The sequence below is a fragment of the Hippopotamus amphibius genome, chromosome 2 (genome assembly GCF_030028045.1).
Source record: "Hippopotamus amphibius kiboko isolate mHipAmp2 chromosome 2, mHipAmp2.hap2, whole genome shotgun sequence".
NCBI classification, from domain to species: Eukaryota; Metazoa; Chordata; class Mammalia; order Artiodactyla; family Hippopotamidae; genus Hippopotamus; species Hippopotamus amphibius.
The window spans coordinates 14,808,197-14,831,983 of record NC_080187.1 but is presented as its reverse complement, the minus strand read 5'-3'; the positions used below and the strand labels follow the sequence as shown (position 1 = coordinate 14,831,983).

Here is a 23,787-nt window from a genome sequence, read left to right as displayed (position 1 = left end):
CGAGTTTTGGCTGGGCCGAAACGGCCCGCGCGGCACCAATAGCATCGCGGAGGTGCTGGGCAGCGCACGTTCCGGGGGCTGCCAAGTCTCGCGGGACCCGGGCTCGCTAGGGTCGCTGGTGGTTACGGGGTCGCAGCCGGCCGTCATCTTGGGCGCGGCTTAGTGGGTCTCGCAGTCCGACTCTTCAGTCGGTTTGCTTCGGTCCCGCTGAGAGCGAAGGCTGGGTATGTGCCCGGCCAGCGGAGTGGTGAGAATGAGGGCCAGCCGAGGGTTCCGCGGCCTTGCGGGCGGCCCTCTGCCTCTAAAACCAGGCTCTCGGCAGCGGCCGTGGGGGAGGCCGCTGCGGTTTGGGCAGCGGCTTAGGCCGCCCGGGACCGAGCGGAGGCAGTGGGCATCCTGCTGCCGGGCCAGGCACGTAGTAAGAGGAGGCGGAGGGTCATGCCTCTGGAAGACGAGATGAAAATTCTCGAGAAGCTGGAAGAAGGCGTGAGTAACGACACCAACGTGGGGCGCCTTCTTGGCGTCCGTGAGGCAGCCGTGCGCACCCTTAAGCCAAACGAGAAGGCCTTCAAGGGCCAGCGTGGAGAATGTCTCGCTCGTCTGCTCCTCGGTGCTGTGCATTCCCCAGGACGTCAACATCGGGAAGATGGAGACTTGAATTAATCTTTTGGGTTTAGGATTAGACCAGAGTTGGGGGGGTGGGGAGGCAGCCTCTGACGCTGAAGGCCACATGCATGCAGCCAGGCCAAACGGGTTTTCATGCAACTGATGGAAACCACTGGCAAGGGCAACTAATATGTTTCATGCGAGCAAGGGATGGTTTGAGAAGTTTAGAAATCGCTATAGGCTGCGAAATTCGAGGTTGATGGAGGGAGAACCTTTAAATACCCAGTGGGCACCCACATATTCCAAGTAACAACAGAAACTGATCAGAGCTACAGGCCTTGTACCTCAGCAGGTCTTCACCGCCAAGGAAATGAGCCTGTTTGGGAAGTGCTTGCCTTCGCGTACTTTTGGGGAAAAAGATGAAAATCCGGAAAGCTTAGAGGAAGCTAAGGACCAGATTTCTCTCCATTTTTTTTTTTTTTTTGTGCCAGTGACGCAGGTGACAAAATAATAAAACCATTGCTGCTTTATGAAGACGCTGATCCCACTTGTTTCATGGAAAAATATAAAACATCTTCCTGTTTTCTGGCGACTACTAACAACATCGTTAACAGCTGTCCTCATTTTGGATTGGCTTCATATTATTCATTGCACCTGGAGTTATTTAACAGAAAAAAATCTTGCCTTCAGAGTGTTGCTGTTTTTGGACAGAGGTCGCAGTCACCCAGACTCATTCTTTCTCATCCCAGTGTTGATATTGTTTCTCCATCTGGAAGGCACTAGCTGTCTTCAGCCTTTGGGTCAGGGTGTAACTGAAGCCTTCAGGAGGTATTACACCAAGCATATATTTGACCACTTTGCTAACTTTTTGAAAAAAACCCTTGCCTCGCTTTGAAAAAAATCTGGCAACAGTCCAACATTCCTGGTGCTTTGGTAGTAATAAAGGAGGTGATGGATGATATAAAAAACCAGCTTCTCTTAATAAAACCTGGTGGAAACTTTGGGATGATGTTGTGAATGATTATGCATGTTTCCCTAGAGCTAATGAAGAAGTTGAAAAAATCGGAGGCTGAAAATGGGCTTTAAATTCATTGAGATTGATGAAAGTGAAATTAATAAACTACTTAAGTTTCAAGCTTTGGCAGAATAACAGAGAGAGTCTGTATCTGTAGATGGGGAAGAAGACAAATCTCCGGAACCAGAGATAAAGATGAACCTGAGGAAACTGCTGTCTCACGCCAGGTGTCAGACCTCATTGATGCTGCGATGGATGTGGATCAAGGTTTGGCCTTTAAAAAAGATTTCAGTAAATTGTTGTACACCTATAAAGAGGTGCAAAAGAACCTTCAAAATAAAGCCAAGAAGTTGAAGAAAGAGAAGGAGGACACAAACAATAAAGAGGAAGTAGTGTGGGTGAAAGAGGTGGGTACAGAATCTGACTGAAGAGGAGTCTGAGTCCATATCTGAATCCAAAAAGGAGGAGGAGAGAAAGAGGGTAGGAAGCTGCCAGAAGAAGAGCTTGTAACCTCAGGCATGGCACTGAGGCTCTGAACTAGATCTGAAGAATCTGCCAAGGCCATAAATGCAGAATTGAACTTTTGGAATCTAACCATGGAATTGAATCTGAAGAAAGTAGAGGTGCCTGCGTTGAAGGAAGAAGAGAATCCAGAGGCAGTTTCTTCCAAATAACAGTTCATCTCTTGCCATCCTTCCCCTTCTGCCCCAGCATCACCTTCATCGTGACCATCCTTATAATCACCAGTCACACATCTGTATCATTAAGTCATTCAACAAACATTGAGCATATTGTGTAGGGTCCTATGCTAAACTCTGGGACATCATCTCAGGATCTAAGGTAAAATGGTCATTAACAGTGGCCTTTCTTATTAATGCAATAGATTTAAAAGATCATAGTCCTGATTTATTTTAGTGGACTTTGAATATAAAGGGTTTTTTTAGGACCACTCAGCCTCATTTTCTCTAATGTTGTTTTTCACACATGCTAAGTTCTTCAATCACAAATGGAGATTTTCTGAGTTAACCTTGTTTGGTAGTTGGCATGAGACTATTTGCTCTTGAAATGCTGACATGGTCTTACATTTTATAAAGCACTCTTAGATTAATCTTCTCTGTTAATCCTCACTTCAGACCTGTGAAGGAGGTATTAGCCCGTCCTTTACCAAAAAAAATCCGAACGCTCAGAGAGGTTAAGTTGTTTGCCAGAGTCTACATAGCTGTTGGTGTAAGTGATAGGACTAGGACTTCACTCGACTTCGTTAGACACTTTGCTAGGAAGTGTATCAGGCCTTTAAGAATTTATAGTTCCAAGGAATGAGACAGACAGGTAAACAGGTAATTAAAATAAACACAGAGGCTGTGAACTGCAGCCTGCAGGCCAGTTTGGCTAACAGGTGTGTTTTGTTTCGTTTAAAACAATTTTGAATTGGTTTTTGGCATCCCCCCTCTTTGTTTAAGGTACTATTTACGTACAACATAATTCACTTATATAAGTGTATAATTCGTTGAATTTTTTAATGTCCGTGTAACCTCTACCACAATCAAGATATAGAATAGTTTTCTTGGCTTAAAATTTACTTATGGCCTTGTGTATTCTGTTTCTTCCCCAGAAGTGTTGTCATTTAAAAATTAAGATATTTCACATTAAAAAGCCAGGTTAAAATTGGAAACCCTGACAACAGTGGACTCCGCATCCCCAAAGAGAAACAGTCAGTTCTTAGCTTGCTGCTTTTAAAAGATTTGTTTAATAGTTGATGTTAAATGCTGCAACAGAAGGGTGGACAGATTGCCTTAGGGGAAACAGAGGACTGTGGGATTAACCATGGGAAAGGCTGCACAGAGCAGCTGGCCTGGAAAGACGAATGAGTTCATAGGGAGAGCAGTTAGGAGCAAGAGTGTTTGTTCTGAGCCAGGGAGGATTAGAAGGGAGATCCTGGGAGGAGGGAGTGATGGGGGACTGGAAGGCAGCCATGTGTGTGCTTCATTTATTTGTTTATTTTTGGTGGGATGGTCCTCTATAAAGTGCAAGAGTTTTGTGTATGTGTATTTGTGTTTGGGCTGTGGTTTCTGACGGTTTTATGTATCTAAGAAACTTAGGTCTTTTAATCTATACATCTCTGAGGATTTTATGGTTTTTTTGTATGTGTGTGTTAGAATGGGAAGGGAAAATTAGTATGTTTATTTTGCAGGGGTTGGAGGTTTGCGTATAGTGCTTGGGTTGTATGTTTCCAGAAAGAGAGTTGCCCAGTGAAAAATTACTTCCTCTTTCCCCGCCCCCTCCAGGATCTCCTCCCGGCCAGCCTGGCTGGGACCTGGCTGGGCAGTGGGGCAGGCAGCAGGTGGTAAGGGGAGAGAGCAGTTCAGGCCCTTCTTGCCCACCCATCAGCCAGCAACTCGGGTTTAGGCCGCACTTCCGATAGGCTGTGCTGCTAAATTACCAGCGACGCCATGGACAGGCTGGGCTCACGGTGCCCTCTGCCAGGCTACCCGCGGCCCTCTGTCCTTTTATGCCTCTTGGTGAGTGTTCCACGCTACAATGCTCTGAACCCTCTTGCCTCTAAACCTTCAACCTGGGATTGAGGGTAGAAGATCCATTTCTCTTTTACTATTCCTGGGATTTTGAGCTGGGGGCAGGCAGGTAGTGGGTGGATGGTAAAATCCTTGGAGGCACCACCCGGTGTCCTGGAAATTGTTGTGTGAGTCTGAAGATTACCAGCACCGCCTTATGTCCTGCCTTGTGAGGAGGAGTGACTGGGCTGTGTTTCACTGCCAGGGTCGTTGGGGTGGTGAAGGGTGTTTGCTGGTGGGTTCTCATCTAAGGGTCACATGATCGGTTCTTTCCAGTGCAGTTACCATCTCATTTTTCTGGGGGCTTTGTTTCCTCATCTCTGAAGTATCTTAAAATGTTAAGGTTGGAAGTGGCTACAGAGTACCTACAGTGATGCTGGTGGTTGGGGTTGGGTGGTGGGTGGAAAGGAGAACTGTAGGGGAGGGCCAGAAGCCTAGGGGTCTAGCCTAGCTCTGCTGCTCACTTTTTGGTGATTTCGTCCCCTCTCTGGCCCTTAATTAACTGGCACAAATCAGTGGCTCTTAACATTTTGGGGACTATAGAGTTCTTGATCGTGTGTGTGTGTGTGTGTGTGTGTGAGAGAAAGTTCTGGATTTGCACCCAAGGAAAGTATATAGATAAACAATGTCAATTTCAGAGTATTCACAGATTTCTTAAAACTAGATGGATTACAAATTTAGAACCACTGGGTGGTTTCTGAGGCCTCGTCTGCCTTAACATAGATTGTAAAGTCACCCATAACCTCTTAAAGACTAGGCAAATACTCCGGGACAGAAAAAGAAGAAAGGCAGAGTGAAATAATTGAAAGGGTACATAAAATTTTTTAAAAGAATGTAAAATTAGAAAAGGTGTATAGTGAAGACATACATATGGAAATGTTATAAACTTACAGTAAATCTTTTCCCATTATGGTGTTTCTATTAGGGAATATGGTGATGTGTGTATTTTGCATTCATATAATATCACGTTCGAATATACTGTAGTCTACTTTTGGTTCCTGACCTTTCATGCTTCTGATTCTTTGTTGATATGGTCTACAGACATTTCTCGAACCCATACTCCTTGTCAGGGTTTGTAAAGTGCTGGGGATACAGAAATGAATGAGGCCAAAGAGCTCACGATCAGTGAGGGAGACATATGTAAACAGCTGTCTGTATTTCATTGTGATCGATGGTACAATAGAAGGATGTTTAGCAGCAGTCCTGGTCTTGACCCACTAGATGCCAGTGGCATCTCCTCCCCAGTCATGACAATCAAATTTGTCCCTAGATGTTGCCAGATGTCCCCTGAGGGACAAAATTGCCCCAATTTGAGAGCCACTGGATTAAGTGAAGCTGAAATAACCCCACGGTATCAATTCCTAGTTGAGTACCTTGCAGTTCAGAGAGCCCAAAATGGGAGGCAGGAGTCTTGGATTTAAGTCTTGTTTCTGTCACAGAATTTCTATATGTTCTGCCTCAGTTACCTGTTCAATGAAGGGTTATTTTAGATAATACCCAAGGGCCCAAAGTACCTCTTAGTATTTCTTGAGTATGAGTTCATACAAGGGTTTGAATACATTTTAGGTGAGTGTATAGTTAATCCTATTCTGTGTTCTTCTGATACCTGCTGGCTGAAATGCCCTAGATCTTCCCCAGGAACTTTTTGGTTGAGGGACAGACCATTGCTCCTTTTGTTCAGAGTCTGTGCTGGAAGCCACCTTAGAGTCATGTAGTTGACCCCTTATAGTGTTCCAGTATGTCCATTACTTCACAAGGCTATTTTGTCTCAATGTCAGCATCTTGCTGGTGTACTGATTCACCAGTCTACAAGTTATTTCTTGAGAACCTGCTGTGTGCCATGAACTGTCCTGGGGACACAGTGATGAGCAAATCACAGTCCCTTCCTTTATTGAATTAGTGATTATAAATTATTTTTCCTATCTTGTTTGAACCCATGCCAGCTCTGAGGTAGGCAGCACAAATGTCATCATCTCCAATTTCTAGGTAACATTTATAGAAGGCAAAGGAAGTAACTTGTTGAGGACCACAGGCAGTAGTACTGGCACTAGGATTTAAATCCTGCTCGTTAGTGCCTTTATTTTTTTCCCATATAATCTGATTGAGTTGTCACTAAAAGCTTCATTGAAAAGTCTGGTTCTTTTTCTCTTGTGTGGTCACTGGTTTATTTCAGAGGACTAGTATGTTGGATTGGAGGTGCTGGTGGAGGTAGTGGGAGGGAATGAGAAACCCACCCCAGACAGGCCTCTAGTCAAATTGAAGCTAAAGACATAAAGACACTACTCAGGCCCTGCCAAGAAGTAGGAGCCAGGCAGGGCCGGGAGATAATGTAGGAGTGGGAGGACAGAGGTTTATTTGAGCGAGACGTGAGCGGGGGCTGGGAGGCAGGAGAAGCACGCTCTTGTTCAGTCTTGCCTGAGTCACAGGGGACTCCTTGCAAGTTGCCTCAATCCCTATTAATGACTCCTTTGTATCCCCCCAGCAAAGAACCCTGGAATAGAAGAGGTCCTCCAGTTCTTTTCATTTTCTCTTATTTTAAATGTTTATCATTAAAATGGCAAGAAAAATTATATCTTGACTGTCTTTCCCTCTCACATTGTCACTGCCATTTTCTTAGCTCACGATCTTAATGTCTTTTTCCTGGAACATAGTAATGGCCTTTTGAATAGACTACCTTCTGGTCACTCCCCATCCTCCTTCCAGCTACTCTTCTCAGCTTGATCATATTATCACTCTTCTACTTTAAAACCTCCGAAAGCATGCTATCACTTGAGTACAGACCCCACATCCCTTAGCCTGACCCTTTATAGTTCTAGCCAGTCTCATTTTCCTCCCAATCTCATACCCACAGGCTAAGACCCATGCAGACTAGATAATTCATCTGTCCCTAAATACCTCTTGAGTTTGTACATATGATCATATCTTCCTCTTTTGTAATCCTACTTATTATTTCAGTTGCAACTTAGTACCTTCTCTTCAAAGCCTTTTCCTGTCCCCAAAAGGTAGAGCCTTCCTCTTGGACCCCCCAGTGGTCTGTTACAGTAGCACAGGTCACATTGCCTTAGAATGAGGTTACCTTTTCCATTAGACTCCCCACAGCACCTGTCACATACACAATTGAATGAAGATGAAATTAACGCCTTAAAACATCAGCAGGTGTAAGAACTTATCACTCATAATTATCTCCACAGGATGATAGCAGTTCAGTGGATGTCAGTTGGCATTATCTCCAGTAGCAGTTTTGTGCAATAGGAATGGATTTCAAGTTATTCAGACTCGACTCCTAATCTTAGCTTCAATTAAAAGCTGTGTGATTTTTTTTTTTCTTTTTTTTTTTGCCACATTGCACGGCTTGTGGGATCTTAGTTGTGCTACCAGGGATTGAACCTGGCAGTGAAAGCACTGAGTTTTGACCACTGAGAATTCCCAAAGCTGTGTGATTTTGAGCAAGTTTCTTGATTTTTGAGCCTCTATTTATTTATTTATTTATTTTTATCATTTGCAAAATGTAGAGGCAAATAATCTAGACATGAAAACTTTAAGCACTAAAAATCAGTACAGATGCCAGGAATTATTTTGTGGATGGGAAATGGAGATGAAAATATGATGCTCAGCCTTGGTTCCAGTCTGCTTGAGCTGGCAGATAGTGAGTTGGCCATGTCACTGCTGATCTGTGCTTTTCTTTTCCCACCATGTAGATCCTGACTGCTTCCTTCCTGACATACCCCATGCTCAGGACCCTTAGCCTGCAGCTCCTTTCAGCTGTGACGGGCAGCTATGTCTCCGGCACTTACTCCATCGTTTTTGTCAACTGTCCCAATGAGCAGATTGCCAGAGATATTGCCAGGTATGGTGAAGGGGCTTAGGTGCTGCCCCAGGAGGCTTGGGAGCTACCAGGATGCTCCAGAGGGGCCACTTTGGGGCCTTTTCTTGCTTTTGACAGCCCCATCTGTCCAGTGATGAGCTATACAGCTGTCTTCTTGGGGTGATATGAGAAACATGGCTGAATGACACTTGGGTGATCCTGCTGCTGGGCCTGAAAATGTCCTGAGTGGCGCGTGGGGGCGTAAAAGGGATATGACATCAGAGAGTTAGGCGGCTTGCCCCAGGTGTTAAGAGAATAATGGAACCCTGCAGGTTGAGAATTTAAGAGTCCTAATTCCTGACCCACCTCTCTTCCTTTTTGGAGATTGTCTTTGGTGGGTCCCAGAGGTGCTCGCCATGACAAGAGGAGGAGGAAACAAATTCCAAGTATTTGGCAAATTTCTAAAAGCAGCTGTGCTATGGTGGGAAAAGCACTGGACATGTAATGAGAACAGTTTGAATATTGGCTCTGCCACTTGCTAACTGTGTGACCTTCAGCAAACTGCTTCCCTTCTCTAAGCATTAGTTTTCTGAATTATAAAATAGGATAATGCCACCTACCTCACAGGGTTGTTGACAGGATTAAATTATATGATATATGTACAATCCTTATTCCAGTAACTCAAATGTAGTAGATGCTCAAAAAATTTGAGGGGTGTATCTGAATTTCCACCCTTCTCTACCCCCCCCGCCCCCCCCATTTTTAAAAAAATTTTTTGGCTGCGCGGCATGGCTTATAGTATCTTAGTTCCTGGAACAGGGATGGAACCCAGGGCCACAGCAGTGAAACCTCCAAGTCCTAACCACTGGACCACCAGGGAAGCTCTCCTGCCCTTCACTCCTCTTTATAGCCGCAGCTTTGAAGAGGGTTAGTGGGGCTGAGGGGTAATGGATTTGGCTCCTAGCTCCCTTTCTTCTTACTCTGCAATTCAGCATTCTTGAAGTTTGATTAACTAAGTTATAGTATTTTATGTGTTGAATCTGGTCTTTGGGGGCACACAGCCTCCACGTTGATGGTCATAGGTTAACTTTGGATTTGATTCCATTTTTCCTGCCCCTAGCCAGAATGTCTATCTTTTCCTTATTAACATTACTTTTGGAGAACAGCTCTTGTCTAAAGGAACATGTGACAACTCCAGAAATATGACCTTAGTGTTTCTTGTATTTAGCAGCTAGAAATTGAAATCCCTTCTGTGCTTCTGGTATATCTAGGGTCTGTGTTGAATTTGCTGGACCCCTGGATCAGCCACTCTGTGTCCTGTCAGGGAACAACTTCAGCTGACATCTGTGAGGTGTTGGGTATTGGGAGAAAAGGATTCTAAGGCCTGGATTCTAAACACAGTAGTTGAAAGGCCAGTTCAGGTAAATGGGTCAGTATCAGCTTGGAGAGGGGTCTCTGTTGTCTTTTTGCATCCAGGGTTGCTGATGAGAGGTCAGGAATGGGGTCTCACTCCTTTGTAATAATGCTTTTTCTCTCTGATAGTTTTTAGGAGTTTCTTTTAATGTTCAACTATTACTTTGTTAAATATACTCTCTCTACTCTGTTGTTCCTGCATCCCTTTCCTGGAACTCCGTTAGATAGATAGATGTTGAATTTGTTTTCTGTGACTGAACTTTATAGTTTTCTTTAGGCTGAATTTTATAGTTTTCCTTTTCAAGATTTCACATTGTTTTTAATAACCAACTGCCCTTGTTTTGTAATTGTCTGATCTTGTTTATAGATGCAGTAATCTTGCCTTATCTTTCTGTGGATAGTAATTATACTTATTTTATGTTTAATTTTCTTCCAGCTTTATTGAGATATAATTGACATATAACACTATGAGTTTAAGGTATACAACATGATTTTATATGTATATATTATGAAATGATTACGGCAATAGGTTAGTTATACATGTCATCTCACTTTTTTTTTGATAAGAACTCTCAAGGTCTACTCTCTCAGCAGTTTTCACGTATACGTAATTATGCTTATTTTAAAATCTTGGTTTCAGTTGTCCTCATGTAAATTCTTTTTTGTTGTGGAATTTTAGTCTCTCATGGTGTTGACTTTCCTCAAATACTTTGTAATTCTTAATTGCAACCTCTCATCTGGGGAAGTGCAGGAACAGCTGCAGGAATTGACCTTGGGCGGCACTGTTCTCAATGTGCACATGGGGCGGGGTAGACGGTCTGTGGGCTAGGGTACCCTAGTAACTGGTCTTCTGGGCGTGCATTCTCCCTTTTGTCCTTGGCCATCACCAGCGGCTAGGACAATGTTTTGCCTTTTGTACAAAATTCCCACGCTCACTGCTCTGCCTGTATCAAACATCCATTACTGTTGCCTGGGCTATGGGAGATTTAGGGGGTCTACTTGCTCCTGCTGTGGCATTCCAACTACTTACCTTGATGGTTGCCTCCAAGTTCCTGCCTGCTCTGGTTCCTATTACTTCTAGATAACAGACTGGTGCTCTCTTTTTCTTTCCTCCTCACCCCCTCCCCCGCCCCAAGTGCAAAAGGCACATTTATTTACAAAGGAACAATATAAATGTAATAAGGAACAAAGGAAATAAAGTAATAGGCATACATATTTACATAGCATATGTAGGCAAAACTTACTAAGAAGATTTTAAATACTTCTACAGTCTAGGATTTAACAGTCAAAATTAGTTTCTAAGAGTAAATTACCTCAAGAAGAATTTTTAGGAGGGTCAACTTATATGATTCAAACTGTGACTATGTTAATGAAAAAAATTATAATTTTATATTCTTCAGAATTCTCCAAGTTGCTGGGGGCGAAGTAAACCAGATCACTACCAGTGTTTAAAAGATTCAAAGGCTCCTAAGTTAGGAAGTCCCCCTACATGCTCCCATGCATGTCTCAGGGCTACCTTTTTTTCTTTAGGGCCTCCTCCTAGTTGCTGGTGCCTAAAGTGTTCTCCTTACTGTGCTCTGGCACGGCTAAGTAAGAAATATTTTGTCATTTCTGGTGTGCAGTGTAAAAGGGAGGTTGCAGTGTGTGTGCAGCTCACCAGCTGAACTAGAAGTCTCAAGTGGAGTCTTGAGTGATGTGGCAGTGGAGCTCTCCCCTCAGCTGCTCTGTTCAGCATTTTTCACTAATGATTCAGATAGAAGAGGGGCAAATAGGTTTTGTTTCCAGGATTTGTAGAAGGAGAGTAAGTGGGTACGTGGTGGGGAGGGCCCCACAAATGTTAGCTGCAGGAACCCCAGCTCTCCTACAGAACTAGCGTTAGGACCAGTCTTTTGGCTCCAGTTTAGTGCTCTTTCTTCTTTAGTGTTCTTTAGAGTTCACTCTGCTGCCTCGCAGTTCTGGTTCAGTTCCACTCTGGTTCCTGGCAATGTTCTCAGAGCTCTTCATTGACAGACATTCCAAACTGGAAAAATCTCTTACTGGGGCTAGGGGGAAAACCTGAATGTCGAACCAGGAGACCTGGATTCTAGTGTCCTCTTTGTTGCCAACACCACATCTGACGTTAGACAAGTCTTCCTTCTCTAGGTTTTGACCTCACACTTAGGGAGAGGGAATTGGATTAGGCCAGGGTCACAGACCGATATCTACAGGCAGGCAACTTAAATGAGTAAAGTGGGCTGGGGTGTCACAATGAAGAATGACCATAGTTAGCAACACTTCCGCATCCCAGGTGTTGAGAGAGAGAACAGTGGAAACTGATTGATCTGAGAAGCATATGTCAGGCCTAGAGGGAGTAGCCCCTGTTCAACTCTAGCTAAATATGACCTTGTAGGACTGCAGGTCCAAAATGTTATAAGATTCATTTTTGGGAGGCTTCCTGGTGGCAGTGGTTAAGAATCCACCTGCCAATGCAGGCGACACGGGTTCAAGCCCTGGTCCAAGAAGATCCCATATGCCGTGGAGCAACTAAGCCCGTGTGCCACAACTGCTGAGCCCATGTGCCACAACTACTGAAGCCCGTGCACCTAGAGCCCGTGCTCTGCAACAAGAGAAGCCACTGCAATGAGAAGCCCGCCCACTGCAATGAAGAGTAGCCCCCACTCTCTGCAACTAGAGAAAGCCTTCGAGTAGCAACGAAGACCCAATGCAGCCAATAAATTAAATAAGTAAATAAATTTATTTTAAAAAAAAAGATTCATTTTTTGGTGAGAAGCTAAGTAATATGTATTTTTTGAATGTGAAATACTCTGATAGTAAATATTGGTAACAAAGTCAAGATTTTTTTTTAATGCTGTGAGAGCCAAACCGTGTAGCTGGTCTGTGAGCCTCTAGTATGTAAACTTTGCCGTTTCTAGAGACCCTAGAAGCTCTGTCTTCTGCTTTACTCAGATGAGCATGAGGGCTTGAGCTCCCCATCTGTGACTCACTGATGGACTTCAGTTTGTGTTTTATCCATCAGCTTGCATGTTTGTTTTCTGTCTCTCTTGCTCCGTTTTAGGTTTGTTTGTTTTGTTTTTTGGCCATTGGGGCTTTTTGAAGAACACAGTCCTCCATAGTTTTACAGTCTTTTCTGCAAGGACAGGTTGCTGTGGTTACTCACTGAGAGGTTCACACTCCCAAAGAGACTGGAGGCCCATGAGGTGATGGATTATTTTTTTCTAGGGGTTTAACTCACTCCCTGTGTTTGCATGCCACATTCAGAACGAGTGAAATGTAATTTCTCAGCAGATCACTTGATTGAGTGAGCAAGACTTGCAGCAGTTGCTTAAACAAATTTGTGCCTTGTGCCTCTTTGCAGTCAGGGATTTATTTACCACCTGGAACTTTCCAAGGGAGTAGGGTGGTGGTAATACCACATTAATGTGGAGCCTTAAATAGAGCACTGTTCAGCCTGGAACTCAGGGGAAGAGAAAGTAGGTCAGTTCTCTTGGCAGCAGTCAGGGGAAGGAGGGATCGGTAAGTAGGCTCAGATGAGGTTTATTTGGCAGGGGCCATACACTTCAGAGAACTGAGACCAGGCCCTCTTGGCTGACTGACTGAGACCTGAGAGGGGTTTATCAGGGCCTGCCCAATTCCTAGGGCTTGAGGTTTGATACTTGGGAACACTTCTTTGCATCGATGACTTGGTGGTGCTTCTGTTTCTATAACACTTATACTAGTTCAGGCACCTTTTATTGTGCTCACCAGGGCTCTGCACAGGAATCAGACTATCAGAGCAGGAATTCCAACCTGTGGTCTGTCAAGAAAAGTTTTTAGAGATTTGCAGAGGTGATGATGATTGTGCTCTTAGGGCTGTGGTAGGAGCCTTCACAAAAATAAAAAGTGAAAAGAGCCTATATTTGCCAAAGAGACAGGATAGGATGCCTTTGTTTGCTTTTCCTTGGAGTTATATCAGTTCCGTGTTGTCACATGATGTCTGCAGACCAGAAGCACTGTCAGCCTAGTACATATCTGAGAGAGAAAAGGAAAAGAAGGTGACATAATAAAAGGAGTTTTTGGTGGTGAAAAGGGTTGAAAACCACCGACTGAACCAGTCCTCTGATTGTACAGCAGGAGAGTCAGGTTAAGTGAGGGGTTCATGCCTGTCTTGGATAGGTGCTCAAAAACTTATTTCTGGAATGAAAGAAAGGGCTTGCATAAGGTCATACAGCTGTCCTCCTGCAGGGCTGGACTAGAATCCAGGTCTTTTTATTCTCTGTCCAGTGCTAATAAATTCCCATTCCCCAAGAAAACTAGGCCTGTCCTTAAAACTGCCTTCCCATAGCTACTTCCATACTTCACTCCCCACCCGGGGAAGGACATATAAGCAACTCTGTCTTCAGAGGTTCTGTGCATAGTAGTTATGGAACGTGTTGGTTTGAGTTCGTAGAAGCACTGTAAATGGTTATCTATTTAGAATTAGTAATTCCCAGGAACTCCTAGACACTTGTCCCAGTAACTGTCACTCTCTCTCTTTGCTTTAGGGCTATACTGGATAAGAAGCTGGCTGCCTCTGTGAACATCCTGCCTAAGGCATCCTCACTGTGAGTTGTGCTATGACTAGTGGAAGGGAAGTGCTAGGTCAGGTCCTTCCTGGTGGAAAGGGCACTGAACTAATGGGGAATTGTCAAAGAACAGCTCAAAGGCATTTTAATTAATCAATAGTTCACTGTCGATTTGTATTCAAAGGAAATGAACCAGTGGGTTTGTGTCATTCAACAAAAGCAAAATCAGGCTGTGTTTAGAGAAGGGAGAAAAAAAAAAATCTACATTTAGGAACAGTGAATCTTGTTTGCATATTCTTTGTTTAAATCAACTAGCTTGCTGTTAGCAAAAAAGTCAAACTGAGCATTCCATCCCTGAGTAAGCCAACTAGGGATATCAAAGATTATAATTTCCATTTCTTTTGGATTCTCTGGAAAACGTTGAGAGTTTAGCATATGCGACAGGCTATTTCTCTGTGTTGTCTGCCTTTCATTTCATCAGCACCTTTAGTTAAGCCTGGTCTGCACCATTTCCCTCATCAAAATATTTCAACATCCCAGTACTAGCTGTGCAGGATTTGTCTTGTGCCTTGATTTCTCTGATCAGCCTGTCTGTCATCTCCTTCCTCCCCTGATGTGTGGGGGGGGGGGAGCCGGGGGGATAATGTCTACTCTAAAGGTCAGAATGGAAAAGTGCTATATAATGGAAGCTTTGCCCTGCCCAGCAGTGTCATTCCCTCAGTGGCTCACATCCCTTATAGCTATGGCTCCCAAATTTGGCTATGCTTTAGATTCCTGCGCTCCTTCCTGGATCTATTCAATCAGTCTCGCTCAGGATGGGGCTTGAGTCTCTGAATTTTTAAGAGGTTATATAAGTGATTCACATAAAGCCAGTCTGGGACCTAGTGCTTGGGAACTAGAATAGAATTTTAGCCTACTGTTCCCCTCATATGTTCATCCTTCCTTGTAATTTATCCTTTTACCACAGCTCTGTCAGATGAGGCCAGTGGCCTAGGTCATCTTGGACTTGCCCTGGGTCAGCATAGGCTGAATTTCTTTCCCTTACCATGATGCTGTTCTCATACTCTTTTCTGAACATTGTCACTGACTTTGTTTTTGACTTTTGGACTTGTTTCCATATTTTATAAGGCTTACTTCTTCCCTGAATCCTCCTGTGCTTTTTCATTTATCCACTGGTGGGCACTCAGCTTTGAGAGTCAGTGATACAAATAGCACCAGTCCAAAGGACGGGGAGGTGCCTGGAAGCCAAGCGTATGGGATGAGTGTCAAAAGAGCTGGAGATGCCCTTTGGAGGAGAGAACATAAGGAGTTTCTGCAGGGCTGTCCTGAGGTGGTTCTTCATGTGGAAGTTGGGGAAAACTGGGTGGCAAATGTTGGCACACTGTAAGAAAAACCATCTCATCTGAAAACCTTTAAGGTAGATGGACTTCTTCAAGAGATGATGAGCCTCTCACCTCCAGGAAAGTTAAGGCAGGTGCTAGAAGCGTGCATTAGAATGTTTAGACTAGATGACCTGTAGGGCCTTGGCCAACTCTAGGCTTTTTTATATGGGCTTGGGAAGATTTTAAAGTTTCTACCTTAGTAAGTCACGTAATTGGGCCAGGTTTATTTCATGTAAGCGTGATCATTTTGTTGTTCTCTTCTCCAGATACTACTGGAATGGAGAAATAGAAGAAGCCACTGAAATCCTGTTGGTGAGTGAGGATAAGGGGATGGGGCCTTGACAGGGAGAGAGGGAGAGCAAGGTTCCAATTAAAAATTAAGATCAATTGACTGAGGCTCTTGCCCCACATAAGGTGCCCTAGATTGGTTTGTGAGCTAGTGACAGGGCCTGGGGAGCTGGAGGAACACTGTCTCCTAAATAGCCAGATGAATGAGCAGCTGCAGAGCTGAGGCTGAGATCCTGAAGCAGTGATTTTTTTTTTTTTTTTACCTTTTACAGTTAATAAAGACAAAGACTTCCAAGGTCCATATGCTGTCCAGCTACATCAGGTAATAGTGCCATCTCTTCCAGCCAGGGACATACTGGGAACATAATAAATGAGCTTGAAAAGTAGGAAAACCTAGAGCCTAGTCACCAGCCTCCCATGTGACCCTGGGTATGGCCCTGTCCCTCAGACTCTCCATCTGTAAAGTGAGTGAGTTTTAAAGTAGCGGTTCTCAAAATTTTGGTCTTGGGATCCCTTTACACTTTTAAAAATTATTGAGGACCCAAGAGAGCTTTGTTTATGTGGGTTATATCAAAGTTTACTGTATTAGAAATTAAAGCTGAAAAATTTTTTAAATATGTATTTTTAGTTCATTTAAAATAGCAGTAAAAGAACAATGACATATTAACATAAATACAGGCATACCTCAGAGATCTTGCAGGTTTGGTTCCAGACCACCACAATACAGTGAGTCATGATTCTTTTGCTTCCCCTGCGCATATAAAAGTTAGGTTTACCCTGTACTGCAGTGTATTCAGTGTGTTGGCAATAGCATTATGCCTAACACAACAGTGTACATACCTTAATGTAAAAATACAGAAGACAATTATAGTAACATCAAAGATCACTGATGACAGATCAGTGATCTGTCATAACAAATATAATAATTATGAAAAAGTTTGAAGTTTTCCAAGAATTAGCAAAATGTGACACAGAGACACAAAACGAGCAAATGTGGCATTAATAGACTTGCTTGATGCAGGGTTGCCACAGACCTTCAATATGTAAAAAAAAAACACAGTATCTGCAATAAAGTGTAGTGCAGTAAAACAGGGTGTGCTAGTAATGTATTTTTATGGAAAGTGACCATATTTTCCAAAAGACAAAAAAGTGAGAAGAATGACATTTTACATTTTTGTAAAATCTGGCTTAATATAGGAGCTGAATCTCATCAAAAGCATCTCAGAGGACACTTTTAAGCTCATGGTGATAAATTCAAGTTTTCCAAACTTCTGATTTTTGCTTAAAAACATGAATTTAAAAAAAAATTTACCACGTTGTGTTTAATTTCCGCTGTATAGCAAAGTGACTCAGTTTTATATATATATACATATATTTTTCATATTCTTTTCCATTATGGCTTATCACAGGATATTGACTATAGTTCCCTGTGCTCTACCTTAGGACCTTGTTTACCTATCCTATATATAATAGCTTGCATCTGCTAATCCCAAACTCCCAATCCTTCCCTCCCCTACCCCCAAAACATGAATTTTTTGATTGGCATTAAATGATGTAAATTGTCTGCATTTGAGTGATGGGCCCACTTTCATTATATTTGAGAAAATGTCTACCTAATACTCAAACCTGAGTAACCTTAATTTGTAAAACTAACAGACAAATGGTTATTCAGTCTTGAAACTAAAAATGGTTATTCAGTCTTGAAAGTAAAACTGGTATTCTTTGGGGGAAAATGTCTAGTTTAGCTTGTGACTCAATCTGATAAGTTTAAGACAACATTGAACTTAGGTATATAGCAGAAGTGCTTTATATATGCTTCCCATTTTGTCACACAGAATATTAAAAAGACACACTCAAGGACCAAACTTTAATAAAAATAGTCATTTTTACCACATTATCAAGAATGTTCCTAGGTGAATTTGACTTTTTTAAAATGCAGGTATGCGCTGGTGAGGACTGTAGTGACAGCTAGTACAGTTTGCTGCCGCTGTCTTGATGCATGCTAAGGTGCCAGCAGTTTTACCCATCGTTGCTTTTGCACCATCAATGCAAATGTCAACGTAGTGAAAAGATAAATAACAAGTTAGTATTATTATGAAAATAATTTTGGCTTCATAGACCTCCTGAAAGAGGCTTGGAGTTCCCCACTTTGAGAACCACTGGTGTAAATCCTTATTTATCATTCAGAGGGTAGTTTTGGAATAATTGGCATCACCTGAAAGCTTGCCATAAATGCAGAATCTCACGCTTACCCTGAACCTACTGAATCAAACTACAGTTTAACAAGATCCCCAGGTGATTCCTATGCACAGTAAAAGCTTGAGACTCTCTGGTCTAAACCAGTGATTCTTAATGCTGGCTACATACTATAATCACGTGGAGATGTTTTTCACATTACCAGTGTAGGCTCCACCTCAGATTCTGACAATTTATTTGGAATGGGGATCAAATACAGTGTCCTTCCAAGCACCCAGGTTGACTCTCCTGTGCAGCCAGGGATGCGAGTCACCTGTCTGGATGATAAAACTCTTTCCCTTCACTTCTTAGGGAGCCAGGCAGGATTCTATGGTTACGTGGCTATACTGGGTCTCAGGTCTAGTGGTAGAGAAGGCCCTCATGTTACCGCCTTAGCACAGGTGTGGAAATAGGGCACCTTTGGTAGAACCAGTGCTGTTGAGAAATTACAGCCTGACTGGTGAGAGACAGCTTTAAGGTTAAGAGACTGAACCCCAGAGCTTGACCTCCAGAGTCACATCCTGGTTCCTCTACGTGCTGGTTGTAGCTTAAGTGCATGCAAATTACTTACTTTCTGTGCCTCAGTTGCCTCATCTATAAAATGGGGACTATACTAGTACCTTGGGTTGTTATGCATATTGGAATGAATTTATGTCAAGTATACACATGAATTGCTGTATCAGTGACAGCTCTTACTACTAAAGTGTTATTAAAATGTCTTATTCTGTATGTCTGAATGCTGACATACACTGAATTCTATATGTCTGCTTGTAAAAACACATACACTGGTCTAGGTATCCATGAAATAAGTTAAGAAAATTCATTATTCTCAGGCATTAGATAAAATTACCCAGCTTACTCCTAATGTTTAAGCATCTTTATATATACATGTTGTGATATAGTAAGCATCCTATCTCATGAGAATTTTACAGTGCCTAATTCAGCAAAAAAGAAGCAGAGGATTATTACTCCTGTTTGACAGATAGACGGAGGCCCAAGGCCTTATGTTTTTCCAGTTTGGAAAGTGAAGAGAACTGCCATTTTGTGCCAGGGACTAAGTGAAAGAAACAGGGAGAAGGGAGAGATTGCTGTGGGTTTAAATAGTCAAGGAAGATCCCTGGGGAAAGGTCAGTGGTTGAGTTGAGCCTTGAGGAACAGAGAGGCTTTTGACTTATCAGCAGGAACAGGGAGAGCGCTCTAGGTGAAGAGAATACAGAGGTACAGGGGAAGGGGGAGTTGTTTGGGGCGGGCACAGTGATGAGTGAAGGACAGTAATAAAGGCAGTAGCTAACGTGTATTGAATGCGTACAGTGCCAGTCAGTGTACCAGGTACGTGCCTGATGTACCTTGTCTCATTTAATGCTCAGCCATCGAGTCACGTAGGCACTATTTTTATCCCCTTTTGCAGGGCCTTTTGGGAAATTAAGTGATCTGTCCATGCTTACATAGCTAGAAAGTGGCAGACTTAGAATTTGAACCCATGTCTGTGAGACTCTAAAGCCTTCTGGCCTAAATCATCACTTGGTGACAGATGGGTAAAAGGCTTAAGAGTGGGGGCTGTGGGACTGCAGGCAAATTGTGGAGGGCCTCAAGTGAGGCTGGCCAGTTGGGCTTTATGGCATAGGCTGACTCTGATCCTGGTCACTCACGGGGCTCTGCTTTCTTTCCAAAGGTTGGTGCATCCTTTTGAAATCCCAGAGGTCTTCAGTCTTCCCATGGACCAAGGAGATGTGCACTATTTAAAGTGGCTGGAGGAGGGCATGGAGGAAGAATGAGTGGGGGCTTTTTGTGCCTCCTGCTGGCTGCCTCTAGCCTTCATCAGCTGTTCTCTAGGGGAGGGGAGGCTTCTGTCTGCCTCCTAGCATCTCTGGATTCCATGCTTTTGTAAGCACAGAGGAACTAAGTAACTTGTGGAGGGTGAAGGTCCGAGGCTCCTGAGGCTGGAAGAGGACGCTGGGCCAGTCAGGCCAAGCAAGAACCCAGTGGAACTTGTCTTGGAGTGCATCATGCGTAAAGGGTTGGGGTGGGGGGCGGTGCAGAGGGTGAGGATGATTATGTATAGGAACCAAGGGGAGGTGGCAGCGAGGGTGAGGTTTGTCGTCGGTGTTCACTGAGCCTCTGTTGAGTGCCTAGTGTGTTATTACTCTCCTGCTGCTCAGGAATGGACCTGATGACCTGTCACTCAGAAGTGTGTGGGGTGAATGCCACCTTCTAGGGGAACTGGAAGCGCTTTATCCAAAAGGATGAATTGCTAATGGTGGAATTTCAGAGACAAGCAGGATTTTGTTTCTTCTAACTAAAGGTGGTGTTATTCCTGAGTCCTGCGGAAGTGGGACTAGGAGTGGCTTCCTGAGTACATGTAGGACTGGGGGAGTATCAGGGCTTAGACACAGCCTCACGGATAGGGAGTAGGTCTTGACTCTTTCCTAGCCTAAAGGTAACAGACATCAGAAGGTTCTGGTGCCTTGCTCAGTGGAGACATGGGTTCTGAGCCCACCATACTAACCTTTCCACTTGAGCATTGTAACTGAGCATCCTGAAGTAGAAACCCAGGGGAACCGCTAGACCAGTATTTTTCAGCCTTGTTTCATAGAACCCCAGGGGTTCACAGAGGGTACCTGGGGACTACTCCTACTTCAGCCAGTGCAACTGTACTTTTATTATTTTTATGGACTGAGCTAAGTTTTTGTTGTTGTTAAAATGTTTGTAAACTAGTGGCCTAAGCCAGTCTCCGTTTTATAGATTAAAGGAAGCTGAACTGCACTGAAGTTCAGAAAGGGGGTGGCGTGTTGAGTTACAGATGGGATAGTCCAGGCTGCTCAGTCTGTCTGGTGCTCTCCTAAACCTGTTCCACAGCTGTCGGTGGAAGAAGCCCCATGGGGTGAGAAAAGATACCTGACCTAGGCCCCTTCCACGGCTTTGTCACAAGGTGACTCCACTTCTGGGGACACCATGGGCAGTTTGAATGGGGGTCCACAGACATCCACGGTATCCCAGGTCATCCCTCCCAGAGGGAGGGGTGTGTGGGAGGAGTGTTGCCAGGCTCTGGTTCTGACACCTTCTGTGCTTCTTGGACCTTAGTTCCTCCAGATATAAAATGAGGGAGGCTCTTCAAGGGCCCTACCATGAAGACCTTGTAGGGACTTAAGGCCGAGCCCCTTCCAAAGGTCCAGAGGATCCCGTCTGGGATAGTCAGTGGGGAGTTTGGGGGGCTGCCTCAGGAGAAGACACAATGATCATGGTGATGTCCCTTATTTTTTTCTTTTTTTTTTTACAACAGATGTTTCTGGTGCATAAGAAAATCTTGTGTAAAGTAAACCCTACTGAAAAGGTCCTGGGGACCCCAAATGGCCTGCCCGTATTGCTTTCAGGATAAAGTCCAGTTTCTTGGTCTGGATTTCAGGGCCCTTTGGAGCCTTGCCTCAACTCAGTCTTCCATCCTCAGCTTCCACCTCTCCTGCTCTGGCACATGGGTGCTTCAGTGTGCTATGCTGTGACTCCTGTGTGCAGGCCATCCCCTCTGCCCGATCGCCCTTCTGCATGAGTGCTTGAGAAGTCTGGTTGCTTGTTTGCAAGGCCTGGCATCCCCGGTTGGAAGGAATCTCTCCTGCCTTGATGTCCTGTTATCCTGGTGCATCACAGTCAGTCTCCTGTTTCTAGATTGTGAGCTGCTCGAGGTGAGGGACACGTTTGAATCCATTTGGTCTCTTGCACAGGGTTTGGCAGATATTTCCCGAATTGATGTTTCAAGGATTTGAATACTAAAGCTTTCACAGTTACTTTCTAATTTATGGAGTTGAAAAAATCCAACTTTTTTCCTTCAACTTTCCTAAAGTGGGACTAATTCCAAAGGAGATTTTTCTATCCCTTGCCTTCATTGGTTCATTTTCTGTGCTGACTGTGCATCAAAAATGTTTCTTGGTGACCTTCCTTTGCCTCTGTGTCACAGCCGACTATAGGAAGTAGCAGAGGACAGGGACGAAACACCAGCTCTCTCTGCCGGGTGCTGTCCTAGGTTAACATTATTTTATCCTTATGACGCACTGTTACCCTCATTTTGCAGTTGAAACCTGAGGTCAGAGAGCAGGAGACACTTAAAATAAGTGGCAGAAGCAGGGTCTGAAACCCAAGTCTCTGATTCTAAATCTGATGCTCTTATTGCCTCTTTCCAAGAGACTGGATATATCCCAAAGACCCAGAGAACCTGCTGTACCCAGCTCTAAAGGGAGAGTTATTCGTTCCTAAAACATCCGTGTGGTAAGTTGGTATACTGCATTGTTTACGTCTCCCCACAGATCTGGAGGTTGGTGAGAATATCTTCCTTCTACAGATGAGGGGACAGATTTAGAGGAGTTTAATGATTTTTAGGGTCTGTGTGACTCCAACTTCCATGGTTTGGCCACTATACCGCACTGTCCTCCCAGATGATGCTGTGAGAGCTGGGGCTAGGACCTTCATCAGGGTTTCCACGTGGGAATTCCTTCCCAGCATTTCTCAGGAAACGTAGGTTTTTTGACCCCAGAATCCCTGGGAGAATCAGTCGAGGAAATGGGAAAAAGTATTAACTGAATGCTAAAGCTTAAAAGCATAGAGATGTTGCTGGTTTGAAGGAATCCAGCTTCAACAAATAAAAAGCTAGAGCAAGAAACGCTAACATAGAGTTGAAGGTTAAAAGAACCAGGACAGGACCATGTAGAATAGAAATGGTTTCCATCTAGTGAGTCTTGTCTGTGATTGTTGCCATGTCCCAAGAGTGTGTGTCTAGCCCTGTCTGCTGCAAACTGTGAGTTATTCTTGCAAATAAGTTTATACACAGTATATTTTATACAAATCCTATGAGCTGTGTTCCAAGAAATAAGCTTTGGAAGCAAAATAAATTATTAATTTGGTGATTTTGACACGATTCTGTGTACTCTTAACCTTGTTAGGATATTTGAATGTTATGTTATTTGAATACTATCCAGTAATGTTCCCTGGTGTTTTCCAGTGTTTAAAATATTCCCTAGAGGCTGTTGCAGTTCTTTGTAACTACTACAAAGCTTAATATTCCTATTAAATTTTTTTTTCAAGTATCTGTAATAACAGGGAAAGCATGAAGAATGCTCGTAGTATTTTAAGTTCTGATTTAGGGAATTTGTGAGAATTCCAATTTCTTGCTCCTAAATTCTAAACATAGGTAGATATGTGTTGTAAATTTGTAAACGCTAACCTAGACCACACAGAAACAGGGACTCTCCAGCTTGGGGAGGACCACCGACTTCAGGAGGGTCTATAGGGCTATTCACTGTAGAACCTGGACTACAGCCCAGGTCTCTGGATGCTTGGTACCATTCACTTTTCATTCCTAATGGAATGACTTCAGCCCAGAAAATAATCCTACTCCCCTACCCCGCCCCAGCTCCAATTTAGGTTTTGTTCCAAGGGCAGTTATAAGGTTGTAGCAGCGGGAGTGGTACGAAAAAGTGGGAGCTGTAGTTAATGAAGATTTTTAAGGGCAGACGTTAACACTCGGGGTGTAACAGGCTACACTAAACCTTGAAAATACAGAGTTCAGTTGAACCTGTGGCCTTCCTCCCTGGAATAGGAAGGAAGGGAAGGGAAAACCTGTAGCTTTTTCCTGTCCCTTCACCACTGCCTCTTTTCCTCTCTTCAGACGACCCCCGATTTAGAGAAGTTTGTTTAAGGTGGTAATCCGTCACACGTGTATGTGAGAGGGCGCCCTCAGCATCTGGGGGCTGAATGCAGCAGGGATTCTCCTAGGCATGTGAAGGGTGAGGGACTGCAGCAGAGGAACATGACACAGCGGTGCAGGTTCCAACCAGCAGAGCCAGGCCAGGCGCGCACTTCAGATTTCTACAGCTGTGTGCCTGTGAGTGCTACGTGAAGTAGTGCCTGTACTTCAGCATCTTGGTAGGATCCCATTCTAAGGCTC

The 23,787-nt window shown here is 43.8% G+C and overlaps 1 protein-coding gene across 3 annotated transcripts; it reads left to right on the top strand.

Annotated features, from left to right (window-relative positions):
- The first annotated feature begins 108 nt into the window (after positions 1 to 108).
- On the top strand, positions 109 to 23,160 carry LOC130844182 (protein CutA homolog). 3 transcript variants are annotated; one of them, XR_009051202.1, is made up of 7 exons: positions 109 to 2,461; positions 7,890 to 8,038; positions 13,930 to 13,989; positions 15,599 to 15,644; positions 15,893 to 15,942; positions 19,528 to 19,739; positions 21,136 to 23,160. XR_009051202.1 is itself a non-coding variant. In XM_057720386.1 (6 exons), the coding sequence occupies exons 2-6, from the start codon at positions 7,920 to 7,922 to the stop codon at positions 21,170 to 21,172; spliced, it is 312 nt and encodes a 103-aa protein (XP_057576369.1). In that variant the 5' UTR covers positions 109 to 2,461; positions 7,890 to 7,919; the 3' UTR covers positions 21,173 to 23,160. The 3 variants fall into 3 exon arrangements, 2 of the variants coding, with proteins under 2 accessions (XP_057576369.1, XP_057576368.1); XM_057720386.1 differs by lacking the exon at positions 19,528 to 19,739; XM_057720385.1 differs by having other exon boundaries at positions 19,528 to 23,159.
- The last annotated feature ends 627 nt before the right edge of the window (positions 23,161 to 23,787 follow it).